This window comes from Vicugna pacos, unplaced genomic scaffold, assembly GCF_048564905.1.
Source record: "Vicugna pacos unplaced genomic scaffold, VicPac4 scaffold_19, whole genome shotgun sequence".
Lineage (NCBI taxonomy): Eukaryota > Metazoa > Chordata > Mammalia > Artiodactyla > Camelidae > Vicugna > Vicugna pacos.
The window spans coordinates 47,555,402-47,575,694 of record NW_027328740.1 but is presented as its reverse complement, the minus strand read 5'-3'; the positions used below and the strand labels follow the sequence as shown (position 1 = coordinate 47,575,694).

Below are 20,293 nucleotides of genomic sequence, written 5' to 3'. Positions count from 1 at the left end.
AACTTATTATCTAATAATGATGTACAAATGTTTTCAAAGGCTGTCTGTATTTCAATATATGAAATCTCTTTCTGTATTATGGGAGTTAGAGTTCAAAAAATCTTCCTTTGTGGACTCACAATATATGTTAATATGACAGCTAAATTTTTTACATATTTTTAGAAAACGAAAGTGATTTATTAAATACAATTTTTAAAATTTGATTTATAAAAGAGCTGGAGGTGGCAACCCACAATAAATTAATCTATTGTGAACTATGAAAATATTAATCAGCTTGATGTAAACATCTGTGGTTCACAGAAATGGCCTGGAATTATTTATCAGTGTCATTTCTCCTTTCTGCCTCACCTAACTCCACTTAATGACAGGGACTCGCATATCTTTGTCATTACATAGGGAATAGAATATGTGCCGAAACATACAGCTCAGGGTTTAAAAGTTAAATTTCATGAATATTTATGAATACACTGTCTAGTATACAAAAATTCTAAAATACCTGAATGATTGAGATTTAGCATTCAACTTGACAGAGTGAGAAAATGTTAGCTTTAAATTTAAAATAAAATAACTACCATTTCTTAATCTGTTAGACTGTACTAACAGCTTTACTGCCCCTATTTAATTTAACTGTTCAAAACATTTTATTTAAAAAATACTGAAGAATGCATGGAAATGCAAATTGATCGTAAGTTACAAAGCCAGAATTTGAAATCGAGTATATCTGATTCAAGATGCCATGTTCATTTTTCTCATCTGCAAAATTGAAAAAACATATACCATGTCCTCCTTAACTCACATTATATTGAGGTTCAAATGTAAGAGTGAAAATATTGTAAATTGTGACATCTAAATAGTTGTACAATTATTTATTTAGCTATGGGTGATGGTTGCTAGTACAAGCTAATAACAACTTAAAACTCATATATATGTGGATAGTTGAGTTAGAATGAAGTTCTTCAGTGGATTAACAGGAATTAGTGAAAACTAGTTTTGTGGTTGTTAAGTTCATCAAATCATTGAAGAAGAAGTGTTTGAAAAGTCCTTTAAATCACATAAAGAAGGTAGATGTTTGATCCAATTCCAAATCAATATCCCTTCCTCCTTTAAAAATATATGTCTAATTCCCAGCTCACTTTACCAATATTTTCCCAAATCTTTCAAACCTCTATGGCATTCTTCTCTGGTGTTTCTATATGAAAAGCTTCCTGGATGTCTGTTTTATATTGTTCTAGTACTTATCCAAATATTCATTTTTAATTAACATTTCCTATCTCTGTTTCCTAAGGCTGTTATGTAACTGTGTCTATGATACCAGAGAGATCACGGACTTTGCTTCTGTAAGTCACAAAACCCTTCAACTAATTATCCTGCAATTAGCAATGCGCAATGAAGAAGTAAGTTCTTAATATTTGCTTGTGGTTGACAAGTATCATGACAATGCAATTTTCTGAAAAGTTTACCAGCTCACTGGGAGTGTTTAACAACCTGGGGCCTGACATAATGGACCATATTGCATTCATATCTAACATCATGAGGCCCACTATAATATAAATGATGAAACTAAGCAAATAGATAACTGATAGAGACTTTATGCATGGATTAATGTCTTTGAAAAATGTTTATTAGTGTATTTGTACCTCCAGTATGTCTGAAAAATGTAGGTAATAATCTACCTTCTGGAACAGCACTGAATATATATATATGTATATGTGTGTATATAAATATATATATGTATATGTGTATATATGTATGTGTATATATGAATACATTTACTTAGTTTCACATCCACACATCCACAAGCAAACATACAAAATATCCATTATATATATTTGTAAACTTATATAGAGGACTTCCTTTTTTATGTGTGAACTATTCACGTGGTATCTTATTTTTAAAACACAATATGCATATAAGAAAGACTGCATTACACATATCCATATGTAGGAGCCTAAGCGATTGTTGATCTTTTTTTTAAATAGGACTATTATTCCATGATCTCTTATTTCTAAATCCAGAACTCTCTTCCCTACTGTCCTATGAAGGGGAAAGTGGAGTGTGTGTTGGAGAGCAGTAGATGAGAGGCCTTAGTAAATCAAAGAATGAAAACTCATCATTTTGTCCTTAGATATGTGACATACAATTTAACCACATTCATCATAGGAAAAACATTCAGGAAAAATTTTAAGTCCCCTAGTTCCATTTGTTAAAGGTGATATAAGTTGATCTTTTTTATTGCTTTATGTTTTTTTTTTTGAAAAATTAATTTTCCTCATGGAAGAACTTTGCCCTGCCTTGGAAAACAGCTTGCCATCAAACATGTTCACCAGATATTTACAAGCTTGATGCATTAAAGGGAAGGATGTTTGCATACAAATCTTTTCAAATTTTCTTGGATGTAATGCCAGAAGGGTTTGATTTGTATGAGATTCTACTTGATGGAAAGCAGGGCAGAGCTATCACATGGTTCCCAGTAGGCTTACACCCAACAGCATGAAAACTTGGAAGTCTGCCTGTATTAGCTTATGTGATGACTGCAGAGCTCAATCGCATTTAAGATTTAATATCATTGGCAAGATGCCTCCAGCAGCCACCGAATAATATGGAGTAAAAATGTCTTAATCTCCAAAAGATTGCTGCCTTGTGAAGTAAATTACTCTAGTTACATTAACAAGTTACCTAGGTACAAGGTGAGAATATAAAATCTTAGAACTTAACTCTGGTTCATATATATTCAAAAGGTAGCAGGATAAAAGCAATGGATAGACTAAGAAGAAGCAGGGAGAAATTTGTGATGTTTGGACACCAAAGAAGACTGAAATTTATGAGAAAGAAGTATCAACCTAGTGTAAAAAGTCGGGTCTCCTTTGGCTCTAATAGTAAGTTTGTCATTTATAAGTAGTGTGATCTTGCACAAGTAACTTAAATTCTTTACTTCTGTTTTCTTGATTGTAAAATTAGATTAATAATGAAATCTAGCTCATGGAATTATCAGGGAGGCTTAAAAGGACAAAATACATTAAATTATTAGAACATCTAGACTTTTATACTATAGTTTGATGTTATTATCATTATCAAAGTCACTAAAATTAGGAATTAAAAGTGATTATTTTCTTTACTTTTCTATGTGTAACTTCTATTGTTACCACAATTTCTTTATTTCTTAATGCCTACATTCAGTTCAAGCTCTAAAGAGAAAAGACTAAAATTTTTCTATTATTTTAAATGGTTAATAACATATTCTTTATAATGGAACAAAGTCTCTTATTCTTTACCCTAAAATGACCCACTAAAATTTAAACTGTGAGTTACAGAGAATTTGGTAAATCTAAAAACTCACCGTGCTTTTTATTTTAACAACATTAAATTAAGATGAATGCAAAGATTCTTTAATCCGGAAATAAAGATGAGAGCTGCATCAGTACATATTTGGAGATTGAAGCCAAAACATTAGTAATTTTGGACATTAGGAAATTTAAATCCTAGGACATTATTTAAGAACGTACAACTGCTAGACTGACACTAAAACACAAACACTGGTGTGGAGGCTACCAATTGTAAAGCTAGTATTCATAAACACTAAGAACTTCTCTCACAATACTTTGATATTTTTTTCCCTAAAGTGTGACCAAGGATAGAGTATTTATCGAGACTTAATTGTGATAAATATCAGGATTATGTGTTTTTCTGAAATCCATCAATGAAACATAATGAAATAATCTATAACCACTGATTTAATATTTCCCCTGTTATTTGATTGTGAATATGTGGGGTGGAGAATAAAATTTAATAAAATTTCAATCACATAGGTGCAATAGCATTCAATCTCAATATCCCAAACGAGTTGTTCAAAACAGATTGTCATATATCAAATCACTGATATGCTCATCCAGGACAATGACCTTAGCATTTGTCATCTTGTCACTCGTAAAAACCCTCAAGAACTTGAGGCAGAAATGTCCATTTTCCTGCCCACAAAGGCTTGTCTCAGATAGGTTGATTTAAATTCTCATGTATTTAGAATCAATTGGAGACTTTTCAATATAACTAAAATTATATAGCAGTTTTGAAAAGAATTTTGCTATCAGAGGAAACACAGCAGTAATGAGATAGAGAAAAAAATAATAAAAAACCCCTTGCATTTACTTGGCATTAGTTTTGGCTATTTAGATTCTTCTTTCAAAGGATGTCCGCGATAATTATTTTTCTTTGTTTTCCTTCGGATTGGCTCTTCATTTGACAATGACTGTGTAAGCTCTATGTTTTGAATATGTGCATGATTGACAACAGCAAAAGGGGAAGAAATGGTCACTTAACTTGAAACTCCACAGGAAAACAGGAAACTCATATAAAGATGATTTTAAGAGCTGAATATATGTTATTCTGTTTGAAAATCATTGTACTGAGAGAATTTTAATAACATTTTAATTAATGTGTGACGAGAAGAAAGTCTGCATTTATGGTACTTGTACAATATTAGCTTTGATTTTACGTCTTTTAAAAATATATTTTCTACAGTAACATATTTGGTTCATTGACAGTCATTTATATTACTCATTAGATGATAATATATGAATGAAATTGCAGTTAAATGCATAAAACATTGCTACATGAGGCAAAAATTCTAAAACAAATGTATTAAAGCTGTCTCCCATTCTGTCTGACACTCCAGTTGATCTCTGATATTTAGGTTACCATGACAACATGAAATTTGTGTACTACTTAGCATTTAAGAATTTATTTTTAATTTTTATCCTTATTTGATTTTTAATATATTTAACGATAATTTCTCATAAATTTCTGTTTTATATCAAAATAATAAAACATTTGAGCACCTTAAAATGTTCTAATAAGTTATTATAAATATTATTTTAATAAATTATATAGTTACTGTTTATGAGTTACAACAAATTATATAATTAATAAAAATATATAGGTATTTAGTTTTCTGACAAATTATTAAAATACTATAATAAAAGACACAAAAAATTATGGCAAATGTTTTTCCCTTCTTTATTCCTAATAATAAAATTAATCCTAAGAATTTACAGCAGCCCTGATATTTAATAATTTAGTCCATACACACACATGCAGACACACATACACTCACACACTAACACACAAAATTCATATACTGGCCAATGTTAAGGGCTCCTTTTTAAGAAGACAGTGTCATATCTAACACTTGTTTGGTTGTTTTGGTGGTTGAAACTCTCCCAGTAGGGACTTTGCTTTATTTGTAACCCTCTTCCCAAAATGCAATCACAAGGAAATGATTGATTCAACTGTGGCTAAAGAGTTTATGAGTGATTTGTTCACAACTTATTTCTATTTTTCATTTTGTGAAGATCAATGGAAGTCAGCAGTTGTGATACTTAAAAATCTAAAAAGCATTAAGTGCACCACCACATAGTAGGTCCAGAAATGTTCCCATGTGTGTTTATCAACTTTACTTATACAAAATCCTACAGCAAAACTCCAAAAAAGGGCTCCATGTTTTCACCTCCTGCTCCTGGGAAGGCGGTGGGGATACTCAGCCTGAGGGGCAAATCATATTAAAATAAAAGTTAAAGAAATGAAGAACAATCTTATACAAGGCCCAAAATAATAGAGACCTTGTTTAGAACTATTACCTATTAAAGGACATGTGAAAAGGAAGAACAACTACAAATAAACAAACACACTTTGACCCAACAGTCTGTCTTTCCTTCCCACTTATCTGTTAAAAACCACAAATAAACTTAATAAGGATATCAGTGTTTTCAAATGGCACCTTAAACTCAGGGAATGACCAATATTCAGCCCAATTGGCTTAGTTTGCTGGAGATTGTCTTCAAAGAGAACATAAGAGAAAATACTTGGTGTTTCAGGGAACATTATTTCTTCCTGATGAAAAGGGAGAGTAGTAAGAAAGATCTCCTCTACACACTCCTTCCTTGCTGCTTTCAGATGTTGTTAACTGAGGATGTGATACTGAAACCCCAGCACCATCTGATGAATGGAGGAGTAGCCAGAATACTCAGCAGAATGCTTGAAAAGGATTCCATCATTCCATCACTGGAGCACGCTCTGTGAGATTCTCTTTTTCTAAAATCTCTATTAAAGGAAAGCATACAAGTGCCTACAGTAGAAGCCAAAATTATTCAGATTTTCTACAACTTGAAGACAACACATCCTCACTGATTCAGATGCCCATTTGGAAATCAGATTCAGGATTACACATATTTGTTGATTTTCTCCATTCTCTTATTCCACTAGAAAGCAGTTTTGGTTAATTTGTGAAACAAGAAAGAATTTGAAGCCATAGGAAATATATAAATTATGATGGCTATAGAATCTGCTTGCCCTCATTTTGTCCATTTGTAATTTTATCTGGTACCCTTCTTTTCTCTATTTTACTTACTTTTACTGCTTCATTTTCATGTGCTTTATGCAATCAATTAACAATTCATATTACCATATTTGGTTGGGCAAGATAAGAAATGATTACCCATGCTAATCCAAATAGCATAACATTCAACTATCAGTGAGTACACATATATAGCATAAAATTTTGTGCCTTATGTTTATTTTTGCAATTATGCTCTGTTTACCATGATATTAAAATTACTTTGATGCCTTCTACTGGTGCCAATTGAGGACAGAAAGAGGACAAAGATAGAACACATTCAGGAAAAAGTCAGAGAATACCACAAAAATGCAATAAATTAGAAAGCTAGAAGGTGAATAGTAACTACTTAATCCAGTTCCATTCATGAGAAAACTAAGATGAGAGACACAAAGCAGTATCAATCCCTTGTGGTGGTATAGTCAAGAAATGAATCCAGGTTCCTATTTACTGACATGGTCCTCTCTTAATTGCAATACATGGCATGCTTTCAAATGGAGCATCTTGGGTGTCACATAATTTTCCCTGTTGATAAGCCAAGGCAAGTTAGCCTTACCTATGTAAAGTATTAAATGAAGGATGGATGCAGAAATGAGCTAACAAAAGAGTGAAACTAAAAGAACAATTTAATTTAATTCAAAACAGTACAGATAGATTTTCTTTTTAATCCTCTCTTCTCCCAATTCCCTGTTTGAATACTTCTTCTGGGCATTATCTTATTTAATTATTATTATTTGTTGATGTCTTCTTGCATCTGTATGTATATTTTTTAACTCTGGCCTTTCTATTCATGTATAGGCCAGGCATTTTTTCTAGGATCTAGGAAGATTGTGTAAATAAACTGACAAATTGCCCCTTCTCATGTATCTTTCACTCTAATGTGAGAAATAAATAATAACAAATAAATATATAACTTAACATTGGGTATTTTCCATGTGCCAGGCCCTGTTTTAAGCCCCGTAGATAAAGTAACATTATCACTATCAAGGTACTATTATTAGCCTCATTTTTAGGGTTATGGAAACCAGAGCACAGAGTGGTAAGGTAAAATTGCTCAAGGTCACATAACTACTAAAAAGTAAAACCCAGAAAATATGGCTCCAAAAAATCTGTACTCTTAACCACTATGCTGTGACAGTTCTCCATGTAAGAAGAGTTCTGAAAACAAATTAGAGTTTAACTTGTTAAGAGAAAATAGAATGAATGTTTGAAAGGTGAGAGAGTTTTTATTTAATGAAATAGAGGCATGCACCCCAATGTTCATAGCAGCAATATATACAACAGACAAGACAAGGAAGCAACCTAAATGTCCATTGATAGATGACTGGATAAAGAAGTTGTGGTATATTTATACAATTGAATGCCACTCACTGATTAAAAAAAAAAGAATAAAACAATACCATTTTCAGCAACATTGGTGGATCTGGAGATTGTCATTCTAAGTGAAGTAAGCCAGAAAGAGAAAGAAAAATACCATATGATATTACTCATATGAGGAATCTAAAAAAAAAAAAAGAGAAAAGAAAAGAAAAAGGAAAAAGAGGGCACTAATGGACTCATCTACAAAACAGACACAGATTTTCAGACATAGTAAACAATCTTATGATTACTGGGGGAAATGGTTTAGGAAGGGATAAATTTGGAAGTTTGAGATTTGCATATGGCAACAATTACATATAGAAATAGATTAAAAACAGATTTCTTTTATATAGCACAAGGAACTATATTCAATATTTTGGAATAACCTTTAATGGAAAAGAATATGAAAATGAATATAGGTATGTATATATGTATGACTGGGACATGATGCTGTACACCAGAAACTGATACATTGTAACTGACTATACTTCAATTAAAAAAATGAAATAAAATAAAAAAATAGGAGAGCCTCAATGAGAAGATAAGGGAGTTAGCCAAGTAACTAGATGAGAAATAACTTCAAAGCGGTCTGCAAAGGTAAAGCCTTACTGTGGGATGTGCTTCCTGTGGTCAGGGCATAATCAGGAAAACACCTTGGATGATCTGCAGATGGCGGATGAGTCAACAGAGCGAAAATTGACCAGATCATGTCAGACTTTTGATTGCAGTATGTTTTTTATGAGTAATGAAAATATTTTGAGGAACTCTGAGCAACTAAGTAGCACATTCAGATGAAAAGGATTAGTTAGCCTGGGAAATAGCATATAGGCACTAAAAGTGAAAGAAGAAGAATCAATAAATATTTGAGCTTTAACAGCAGAGGTGGTGAATGGTGGTCAGTTTTTTTTTTTTACATTTATATTACAATTTCCTGGACACTGAATATGAGGGGTGGAAATAGCCTAGAGTTGTCTGACTTCAAGTTTTTTGACCTTAGCCCACTGGTAAATGACAGTGCCAGGTACTGTAGTCGGGAAGCCTAGGAGAGAAGCAGATTTGAGGGTAGGGTAAACATGCAATTTGTGAATCTGTAACTTTGAGACACCTGTTTTTCCTTCATTGTTTTGTGTGGTAGCCTCTGGTACTTAGCAGAGACAAAATTTTACATTTTATTTAATCTACTGAAGTTAAACTTAAATTTAAAGCTGCTACTCAACTCACTGAAAAATTTTCCTTGTATTTGGATCAACTTAGGTTGTGACTCTACTTTCTGAACTGCAAATTTTATAAAATCCAAATACAGATCAAGTAATTGATGAAAATCTAGTATCTGAATTGGATATCTTTTAAGTGTAAAATACATGCTAGTTTTCAAAAATTTGAGTTGAGTACCCCATAAAATATATTGTGTTCCATTCATTGGAGATATTGAGATTGGAGATACACATTTTGAAAGCATCAGTAAAAACACGATGTTGAAGCTTTGGAACTTAATCATTTGATTCAAGAATGTGGTTAGCAAGGAGTAACATCTTCCCATGGTTTGACAATGTGATCATGGTGAGCACCTGGCTTCTTCAGAGGAGGTCTGGTTTGCTTATCTGTGTTCAGGAGTTGGAGGATGGGTGGGGAAGGAAGGGAGAGGAAGGAGAGCTTTTATCCTCTTTGTTTTCATACAATCTTAGAAATATAGCTAGATGCTTAGATTTAGTCCTTTTCACCCACCGTTCTTCAGTACATCTAGACCAATTTTGGCAAGATAAAACTAACCCTCAAATCATTTAGCTAATTTTGAAAAATTTTCCCAGAAAAGTAGTGATTAATTAAGATTAGGATTTAAATACATTTCAATGTATAATTCAGCAATGATTCCATTATCCTCAGGGTGACCAGATGCCCAGGTTTTCACAAGCCTGCTCTAGTTAGAAGCTTCTTGTTTGATTTAATTATCAATAGTGTTCCTTTTCACCCTAAACTGTTTCCTGATTCAGATGATATATTATATATTCACCCAAATTATTCTACTGTTTTTCTTTAGTCTGATGAATCAAGGTTTTTTTTGTTAGTTTATTTCATCTGGTTTTCTGTTTTTGCCTTTATTTTGTTTTTTGGTTTTGTGCTTTACTTTGTTTAATTTCACATTTTTATTTTATATTACCTAATACCTTTCTTATTGTTTTCTGTTCATCTCCACCACATTACTTTATATCAGGTCAGCATCAATTCTTACTTGGATTATGCAATCAGACTCTTAAATAGTGTTCCTGCCTCCTCATCTCATTACTCTAATCCTATCAACACTGCAGGACTGATTTTTCTAAACTACTATAAAGGAAGTAAATGTGAACGATTCAGAATTGCAGAAAATGAGGAGATTAACAAAAGAAAGACAGAACTGGAGGCGAGACCAGCCTCACAATGTGCTGACATTTAAATCTGACCTTGATAAAGAGACAGACATTTCCCCATGGGGGTGAAAAATGAAAAGAAAAGACAGAGACTCTGATAAGGAAGAAAAGAAGGTAAAAGCAGGAGAAGGTTGTAGACCTTCCTGACATAGGACTGTTCAGTTTATGCTTTCCTGCTACAAAGCTCTTAAACATTTTTTTAATCTATACTCAGAAAACATTTTTTGCAGAATAATGTTTATTTTTTACATAAATGCATACTAAATGCACTATAAAATGTGATAAATCAACAATGTGATTCCAAACAAAGACACACTCAAAAATGAAAAGAGGTTTCTAGTGACAAATTGTCTAGCTTGTACAATGTCACTTGGGGCATCTTTGAGTCACTTGCCATGTTTTGATGGACCCCAAGCAATTTACATTCCCCTACCTATGCCAATCAACACAAGTAAAAATGTAGCATTTTCTGCAACTCCTCTATCTGTTTTGCATGTGCAATATTTCCAAGTATTTTAAAATCCTCTCTAATATAGCCTTTATCTTTTCCTAAGCATGATTTCTGTGTTGTAACAGTATTTAAGGGCTGCTTGTTTGTTTGCCAGAATAACTGGCACACTAAAAGACTGGAAACATAAACAAAGAATAATGTAACTTTCTAAGAATGATCCCTTTGCTGCTTTTATCTACCAACCACAAGTCATTTATTCATTTTTTAGTGAGGCCAGCACACATTCAGTAGAATACATTTTATGGAAATAATTTTCTAATTAATAATTTGGTGTTTTAAATAATTATATTTATGACCAGAGATTCTTAGCATGTTAAAATGCTAAACGTAGCCACTTCTTCCAAAAATACACACCAGGTTCATGCCATCATTGAGGTCACTTTCACTAGGGCATGGGTGTAATGAGGTAGGCAGAGTAATTGGGAATTGGGAAATCAGAACAAGAATCTTAATTCTGCTAAGAAGATCCCCAGAATAGGGACTTTCTTTTATTTACTGCTGTGTTCTAGCATCTAGACCAAAGCCTGACTTTTATTAGCACTAAATAAGCACTGATGAATGAACTCAAGGATACCAAGCACAGCAGTTCTTCAGTATTCTCATCTGATGTTAAAGGGTCATATCAAAGAATTCTGATGTTTCTGTTGCATCCTATATTCTATAGTTTAGTTAACAAAACAATGTTAAATGTTATTTTTGTTGCCTATCATTTTCCCTATATCATTCTTTCTTCCTTCCTTTCCTTTCCTTCCTTTTCTTCTCTTTGCTTATTTCTCTTTTGTCCTCTCCATCTTTGTCTGTTTTCTTTTTTCTCTTTTTTCTTTCTTATTAACACCTTAAATATAGTAGCACTGAATCTTTTCAAGTTTAAATAGCATGAGTGATCTTTGCTTAGAAGTAGATGACAAGTAGTGGTCCAGAAAAAAGGAAACAAGGAGCCCTTCTATGCCTTTCAGAGAATGCACAGAACATAGGAAACACTTCTTTTCACATAGAAAAGGAAAAGCTGTCAGCCCTGAGACACAGGAAGGTGCTGAGATACAGGTAGAAATGATTGATTATTAACTCAATTTTTGGCCTATCTCTCCTCCCTGGAGAACAGGGGATGAGGCTGAAAGTTCCAAACTTCTGGTAATGGCTTGGTCTTTCTGGTGACCAGCTCTGATGCTGAAGCTATCCAAAAGCCACCAAGAGTTTACTCATTAGAACAAAAGATATTCTCATCATCCAGGAAGTTACAAGAGATTTAGAAGCTCTGTGTCAGAAATTGGCAGCAAAGACCAAATATATATCCTATGTTTCATATATATTCATACACTCAAGATAAGAAAATGTATTTAATAATTAAAATAATATGCCTTCAATGAGCATTTTATCTGTATTGTAATGTCAATAACCATAATCACTCATTTGGAAAGTACTATTTTAATCCTTAGTTTTACAGATAAGGAAATTAACACATAAGTTACTTGATTATATCCAGAATATGCCTGAGCCAGAATTCCAGTCCACGCAGTTTACTCTAGAGTTTACTATTTTAAACATTTGTACATTTATGTAGTGATAGCTGCAATTGTTTGGATAAAATAATTATGAAATATTTTAAATAAGATTCTTTAGATAAGTGGCTTTTCATGGTTCTACTGCACATCATCATACAGTGATGTCTGAGTTTACCATATTGAATGGAAAATAATAATATTGTTTTTTAAAATCATAAGTAGAAGGTTTGCCGGAAGTGTTAATAATTTCCTGGAAGTGCTATAACACTTGAGTAAAGAAGTTGTTTTGATCTATGTGCTATATTTATTACTTTACAAGAAAGAACAATTCTGAGAATATCAGATAGTGACAATTTAATTTGAATATATCACAAAAACATACATGAGTTTGTAGATTGAATCAAATCTATGTCTGGGGACTCATTAAAATAATTTGTTATCTTTTCCTCCTAATGAATTATATGAATAGCAATAATTACATACCCTATAGAACTACCATCAATGACAGTTCATTTTTTTCTATAAAGTAATTTAAGATAAAACAGTTGATCAAAATATTCATATTGATGAAAAATATTTTTAATGTATTAATGTCCATATGCATAAAATAAAACCTTCACGTAGTATCATGTAAAGAGTAAAACATATTGAAATCAGATGGGTTTTCCTACCCACAGGCTTAGTCTTCTACATTTCTAATGAAATCATCAAGACATAGAAAATAAGTAAAATTTTGTATCAGCAAAATAGATTAAAATTTTCTTACAGATTTGACATTTAAAAAATTACTCCCAGACAAAAACAAGTAAAGCCAGCTTCAAAAATTTGCCAACCAAAAAATTTGTAAAGCAGAATTGAACACATAGGAATCAAAGAATGACCAAATTCATGACCTCCAATATCACACTAGATGAGAAAGATTATTATTCTTATTCAGATTTATTAAGAAAATTCTCAATTCTGTAGGAATCCCTGCTGGGTGCAGAAAAAAAATTCACCCATTCAGGACACAAATCTCATTGAAATTCTTAGTCTAGCCCGGTCTTCCATGTGCTTATTTGGCTGTGCAAGGCACTATGGGACTATTTTCATGAGTTTTTGATAATGCAGGCCACTGGGCTATTAATCCCAGCTTGTGGACTTTGTTGTAGATAAATTCAATGACTTTGTCTTCAGAAAAAGACATTTTTACTGCAGGATGAATTTACCTACCTAGGCTACATCAGTATGCAGCAACTTCCTTCCTGTTCATCAGCCATTAGCCTCATCTGAGGGCTGGACAAATCAAACACCCTCAGGATGGCAAAGAAGAAAGATGAGAAGAACTGGGTCTTTGTTGATGTCACTGCATGTCAACAAATAACGTTTCAAGATATCCTGTCTCTAAATGTCTTGTATACAAATAATATACATACAGTTAAATGCAAATTGTGTTGGAGTCTTCTGTTATTTGAAATCTAACAGTATGTACTGGCCTGTTGTGCTTGATTCTCTAGAAAATTTCCTGATGGACTTTATTGCCTTACAATATTGTTTCTGGGATGTAGAAGGTTTGTATCTAACTCTTGAATTTTATAATCTATGTCCTAAAGCTTAAAATCTGTACCTTAATATATTCTAACTTTTATTTTTAAACAGCAAAATTTGCAGTACTGAGATATGCTCCTCTAATTTTTGTACCTTCTTTATTTATTAAATACTTTGTGAAAGGAGCAAAACAAGCTGATTTAGTGATTTTCATGTTACATGTTGCAACATCAAGTAAAATATTCACTTGCAGCTTAGACTAATCATGAAAAAAATCCAAGTTTCCTGGATAAACTATAATCCTTGCCATTCAGTGGTCAGAGATAAATTTATTATGGTTATTTATGTTGTTATATTTTATTTTATCTAAACAATCTTCCAATCCCCCAAATGTGAGGTTTTTTGCTTGTGTTTTTTCCTGCAATCTGACACCTATAGGTGAGAGAGAAAAGCCCTACACTCATTTCTTTCTTTATACACATTCTCTGAAAGCATCCTCAAATATATTGCATGCCTCTAAAGAAAAGCATAGTACATCCTCTGAAATTTTCCTGGTTCCCTTACCAGGCACATGTCCAGCATCATGTTGATAGGCCATTTCCGAGTGTCAGCATCAGTGATTTTATGCTTACACTGTAGGGAAAACTGAATATGTAGTTAGGTGATGCAACCAACCTATATCCTTTAGCTTGACCATGATAATTTCAGTTAGACTTCATCAAACTATATGCACTTGGTTTTGTTTGTCTAAAGCTAAAGAATAACAAAGAAATACAACATTGAATATCTTTGTAGCACAGATGTTTTATCAGGAAAATATATGTGCTTCTTCTTTTTTTTTTTTTTTGCCTGTTACAGCAGAGCCTCTAAATACTCCACAAACAATATATAAAAAATGAAACCAATGGATTTGTCAATATCTGAAATGTTGTCATAAGGAGAAGCCAAGAACTTAGATATATTGGGAAAGTCTTTAAAAACATGAGGAAAACAGATTAAATGGAGATACACATCTTGAATAATCCTTTATAATAAAAAAAAGAAGAAAAAGACTCTAGAGGGAATGTATAGAACTATTGTGTATTCATTTTAAAGGTTCTATTTGTTGGTACTTTACTTAAGACTCACTCCCTAGAATTCTAACTAGAGCACTCAGCTTTTCTTTTGTGAAATGGCATTCCCATTCCACTCTCTCCTTGAGTTTGATGGGAATGATTAATCTTAAACTCCGTGAAGGACTCCCATTCTCCTAGCCACAGAATTCAGTTCTGAGATGACCACAAAATCTAATCCAGGTCACGCGACATTGAGAACACTTAGCTAAGGCAGCAAGGAAAGAAGCATTGTCTAACTCCTTGAGAACAATAGAATATTGGACTGGTTGGAGTAGCATAGGGATTTTAGGAACTCCTATGTATATTTTACTCATCAGATAAGCTGTCTTAATGGTGAAAGTGACTCACAGAGGAGAAAAATGCCCAAAACATCACAGAATGCACAGAAATAAAGCAAAATTTCTGAGGATGTGTGAATGTGGAAATTAGCATTCAAAAGAATCCAGGTCTCTTTAAGGTTATCTGCTGTGATCTAATCAGTTACAGTTTTATTTAAATGAGTATATATACATTTATTTACAAATATTTCATATATTAAATATATTATGTATATAGTCATATTTAACTATAAGACTCTTAAATTTTTCAAAGACCAAGTTCAAAATTGAGACTATCAGTAAGCTTTAGAAGTAAGTGAAACAATACTGAATGCAGATTTCTAATCACTTAATAATGATGAAATAACATTGCAATATCATTTATTCTAAATACTGTACATAGTATAGTATATATATATTTTTATTTATTTTAAAATTTTGTTTATATATATATATAAACAATCAAAAATTTCAAGAAGGCAATTTTGCTGAGCTTTTAATATGTCTCAAACATTGTTCTAAATATTTTCCCATATTAAATCATGTAATCTTTAAAACAGCACAATGAATTAGGTTTCTTTATTATCTTGATATTATAGGAAAACATACCCAATATATTGGGCATCAGCATCCAGGAAATTAACATTTATTTGTTATATAAATAATAGTTTGATTGTGAAAAGGGATTGTAGGAGGTAAAGTATAAAACCAGTGTATCACAGGTTAAGATTTAAGTTTTACCCATTAGGTTAGAATAGCTGTATTTTTGTTTTTCCTCTCACTATTGCAGACTTGTAGTACAAGAATTAAGTACATATTTCCCAATTCTACTTTCTACATGCTTTCAATATCCCCAGTTCCCCCAACAGAGATATTCTAATGCTTTGGGCATGAATAATTGAATATATGTGTCTACACACATATGTTGAATATTATGTATCCTTTTAAGTATAATGTATTTTTTTCACATATCTTCATTGTTTACATGCATAAATGGGATTGAGAAATGATAATACAATGACATTTTATTTTTCTTCTTGTTTTTACCCAACTTCATGTTTTAAGATTCATCAAAATGCTCTGAGGGCCTCTAGTTAATACATATCTGTTTTGCTACCTATTATGGCATCGTATGTATTACACATATCCTACATTTGCATTGTTATTTTTAGTAATCACTAACAAGGATGGTTCCAATTATTTGCTTCCACATAGAATGCTGTAATAAATATCTTGAAAATATACACTAAAGGACATATCATGTACAGAATATGTACAGAGGTCTCTCTTTGCTTTGCTTATTAGTGAGATTTGTTCTCTTTGCATTTGGTCTCTATTGTTTTTTATTATGTTTATATAAACTTGTATAGTGTAGATGTGAAGTATTTTTCAGATACTAATTTTGCAAATACCTTCATTTCTCTATCATCTCAGCTTATTTTCCAATTGTGCCTTTGATTGAACAACAATATTAAATTTGCCAATACTGAACCAGAGTTTTTAAATTTTGGCCTTGTATATGTGCTTTCAAATGCTTTATTAAAATCCCTTACTGAACACAATGTTGCATATAGTTTCCTTGGTTTTATTCTATTACCTTTATGATTTTACTATTCCCATATAGGTCTTTGTGTATCTTGATATGTAGAAATCAAAAGTTATAATCTTCTCTGTGATTCAGTTTTTCCAACACCTTCCCTTAAACAAGCAGCACTTTGCCCAATTTTTGTGATACTTTTATCACAGAATAGATTCATTCAAATGTGTTTTATTTCTATTTTAAAATTTTCCATTTTATTTCAAGAAGCTGATTTGTTGACTGTGATGTTTATACTACGTTGTTTTATTTCTTTAAAATATGAAAATATGACATCTTCTCAGGTAGGAAAAGCCTTCCAGGTTCTTTTTTTTTTTAAATGATTGAACTATTATTAAATAGATGCCCTTGTGTATGTATGTTGAGTATTTACTAAAAATAATTTGTCAGGAATTATAATTTAAACTTCACTGAAGTTATGATGAAATGGGTGACCTGGTCTTATTGTCAATCTTAAGAAAATATGGAATGAGCAAATGCAAACTGCAATATATAAAATAGATGAGCAATAAGGATTTACTGTATAACATGGGGAATTATACCTAATATCTTGTAATAACATATACTGAAATAAAATCAGCAAATATACTGAATCACTATGCTGCATACCTGAAAGTAATACCAAGAAAATCCATATAAAATTTTCTAGCACATTTAACTTTTACAGAAAGTTATATATGATTTACAATCTTAAAATAGCTACCCTCTGTTCACTGCATTAATAGGATAATATTCTTTAAGTACTTTTCTGTATCTATTTAAATATAAACAAATATGAAGCACTTCCTGAAGTTGGTGTCCCAATAGGGTAGAATAGATTTGGACTACCCCATAGAGCCTCATTCCTACAGATATTTTATTATTATTTGGCATGGCAGCCCCCTGTGAGCCCAAATTCAACAGCTGCTTTTTATTTGATATGAGTCAGAAAGTAGAGTGGAAATTTTTACCCCAGGACACATGTTAAAAATCATCAGCCATAATTGTTTAGTACCAAAACTGCTTGAGCCAATAACAACAACTGGGGCAAATGGGAAGAAGACCAAAAGACTTAAAAGGAAAAATTGTAAAATAGGACATCCATGGGGGTTTTAAATAGCTCTGATATATTCCTGAGAATGTGGAAGGTCATGTATTGGGCAGTTTTTAAGCCCAGGAGGAACTGAGAAGGTCTTAATATCTCACTGCTGGCTGATATTGAAACTCCAAAGTGAGAGATGAAGCATAGCTGTAAACTGAAGGAGCATTAAAGATGTGTCTAACATGCACATAAAACCCCTCAGCAATATCCAGGAGACTTATTGGAATATCACATTTAAGTAAAATGTGTGAAGTTATTAAGTGACCGCTAAGCTAACAAAAGAGATAGTTCTGCTGACAAGTGATATAGAACACAGACTTTATAGATTTGTTCAGGAAATGTACCAAAAAAAAAGCAGTAAGAACAAAAATCTTTTTTCCACAATTGCCACATTATATTACTTTAAATGTTCAGTTTTTTTTTAAAAAAAGAACAAGTTTATGAGACATGCAAAGAATCACAAAACTGTGTTACACAATAGGGAAAAAAAGAGTAAAGAAACTGTCCCTGAGAAAACTTAGATGTGGGATACACTTTACAAAGACTTTATATCAACTTCTACAAATATCTCCCAAGAACTAATGTAAATCATGTTTCATGAACTAAAGGAAAACATGAGTTATGCCTTGCCAAATATAAAAATGTTTCCATATACTTATAGATGACATGTGAGTGGATACAGAAATTACAAAGGATTTCACACACACTGAAACACAATTAGAAGTAACAAATGAGTTTAGCAAGATTGTTGGATATCAAATCAGTATAAAATATTATTTGAAATTCTATACAATAGCAGTGGACAAATTCCATACATTTATGATCTTGCATATAAAAGAATAAAATGTTTAAAATCTATTTATCAAAAGAACTACAAGACTTGTACTCTGAAAACTGTAAAACCTCTTTTAAAGGAATTAAGATAAACTTACATAAGTGGAAAGGGATATCATATTCATAAATTAGCAAACAATATATTTGAAGCATCAGTAGTTTCCAGACTGATTAAGATTCAGTGAATTCCCTATTGAAATTCTACCAAACTTTTTCACAGAAATTGATAAACTGACTGTAAAATTGATATGGAAATTCAAGGGCCCAGGATACCACGAAAATGGAAAAGATAAACAAAGGTAGAGGACTCACATTTCCCAATTTCAAAACTTTCTATAAATTACATTATTCAAGATGGTGTGGCACTCTCAGAAGAATAGAGATCAAGTTAACATAACCCACCTCTTGATAAACAATGTTGGAAGGATTACAATTCAAATGATATTAAAAGAAAAACATAGTTATTAACAACTTGTGAGCCGTGAAAGTATAGTACAGAATCAAATATATTGAACAAAATACAGAACACTTAAAGGAGGATATTAATTCTGAAAATGATCTATTCCATAATTTGGAAAATGTTTGGGAAATTGTTTTGAATTCTCAGAAGAATGTTATTGATTAAGTGACATGGGGAACAATTTGAAAAGGTTTCCCTGAATTCACAGGACAAGATGAAATTAACAGAAAAAAGATGCAAGTATCTGTAGAAGCTGTAAACTGGTGATTCTAAAATGCAGATTACAGGTGATTACTGATAGAACAGAACAAAAAGGGAAGAAGTTGTAGCCAAAATTATAGTGTGGATATGTTTTCTAGACAAATAAAAATATTTAAAAATCATTGCATGTGTAATGAAATGCTCACTATGTTACATGTAATATAATTCTTAAGACACCTACATGTAAACAAAGAGGAGAGACGAAGGAAATTCATCCCATAAAATATATAACAGAAAAGTCAAAGATAAAGGTTAGCTTCATACTAAAAATAACATATAAACAAACTCATATTCCTCACATTTTCTTTTGAAACACAAAATGATAGAAGAAAAAACAAACTCACAGCATCATCCATAGTTTAATGTTGAAAATAAAAGCTTATGATCAGATATTCCTTTTCAAGATAAAATCCACTTAAAGTAAACAGGACTCAAGAAGAATTTGAACCTGTTTACTTTGCCTAAAAAAAAATTCATAAAGATCTATTTTAACCAATTGATAGAAAAATGAAAATTAATACTCATAAATAGAAAGATTGATTAAAATGTCTAACAATGAAAAAGGCTTAGTGATAATTCAGAGATGATATAAATAATTGTTAACTTTATTAGACCTGTAATAGCAAATTATAATTAATTAGATAATATCTATAGCATATTGGGCTATTAAAACTAAAATTGATTGTTATTATTATGTATTTATTTCTTACATGGTTGTAACAAACATATACACCCCCCCTTTTTTTTTTGTTATCTATTCTTCTACTTTGTGGGAATTTCTATCAAAATGTGTCATTTACCACTCCTGAAATAAGGCACATTGAGGTTGTTTCAAACATGTTCTCAAATTGTCACAAGATATGTGAGTCTTTGGAATATGGACTGGTTTATTGACTCACTTCTAATGAATATAATGTGTCAGAAGTTACATTGTAT

The 20,293-nt window shown here is 31.8% G+C and overlaps 1 protein-coding gene across 1 annotated transcript in view; it reads right to left on the bottom strand.

Annotated features, from left to right (window-relative positions):
• Window positions 1-14,277, bottom strand: part of LOC140693442 (uncharacterized) — a 61,988-nt gene extending 47,711 nt beyond the window's left edge. Inside the window, exon 1 of the mRNA XM_072957308.1 lies at window positions 14,228-14,277. Within this exon, the coding sequence (XP_072813409.1) occupies window positions 14,228-14,277 (50 nt within the window). The remainder of the gene's footprint in view (window positions 1-14,227) is intronic.
• Window positions 14,278-20,293: the final 6,016 nt, after the last annotated feature.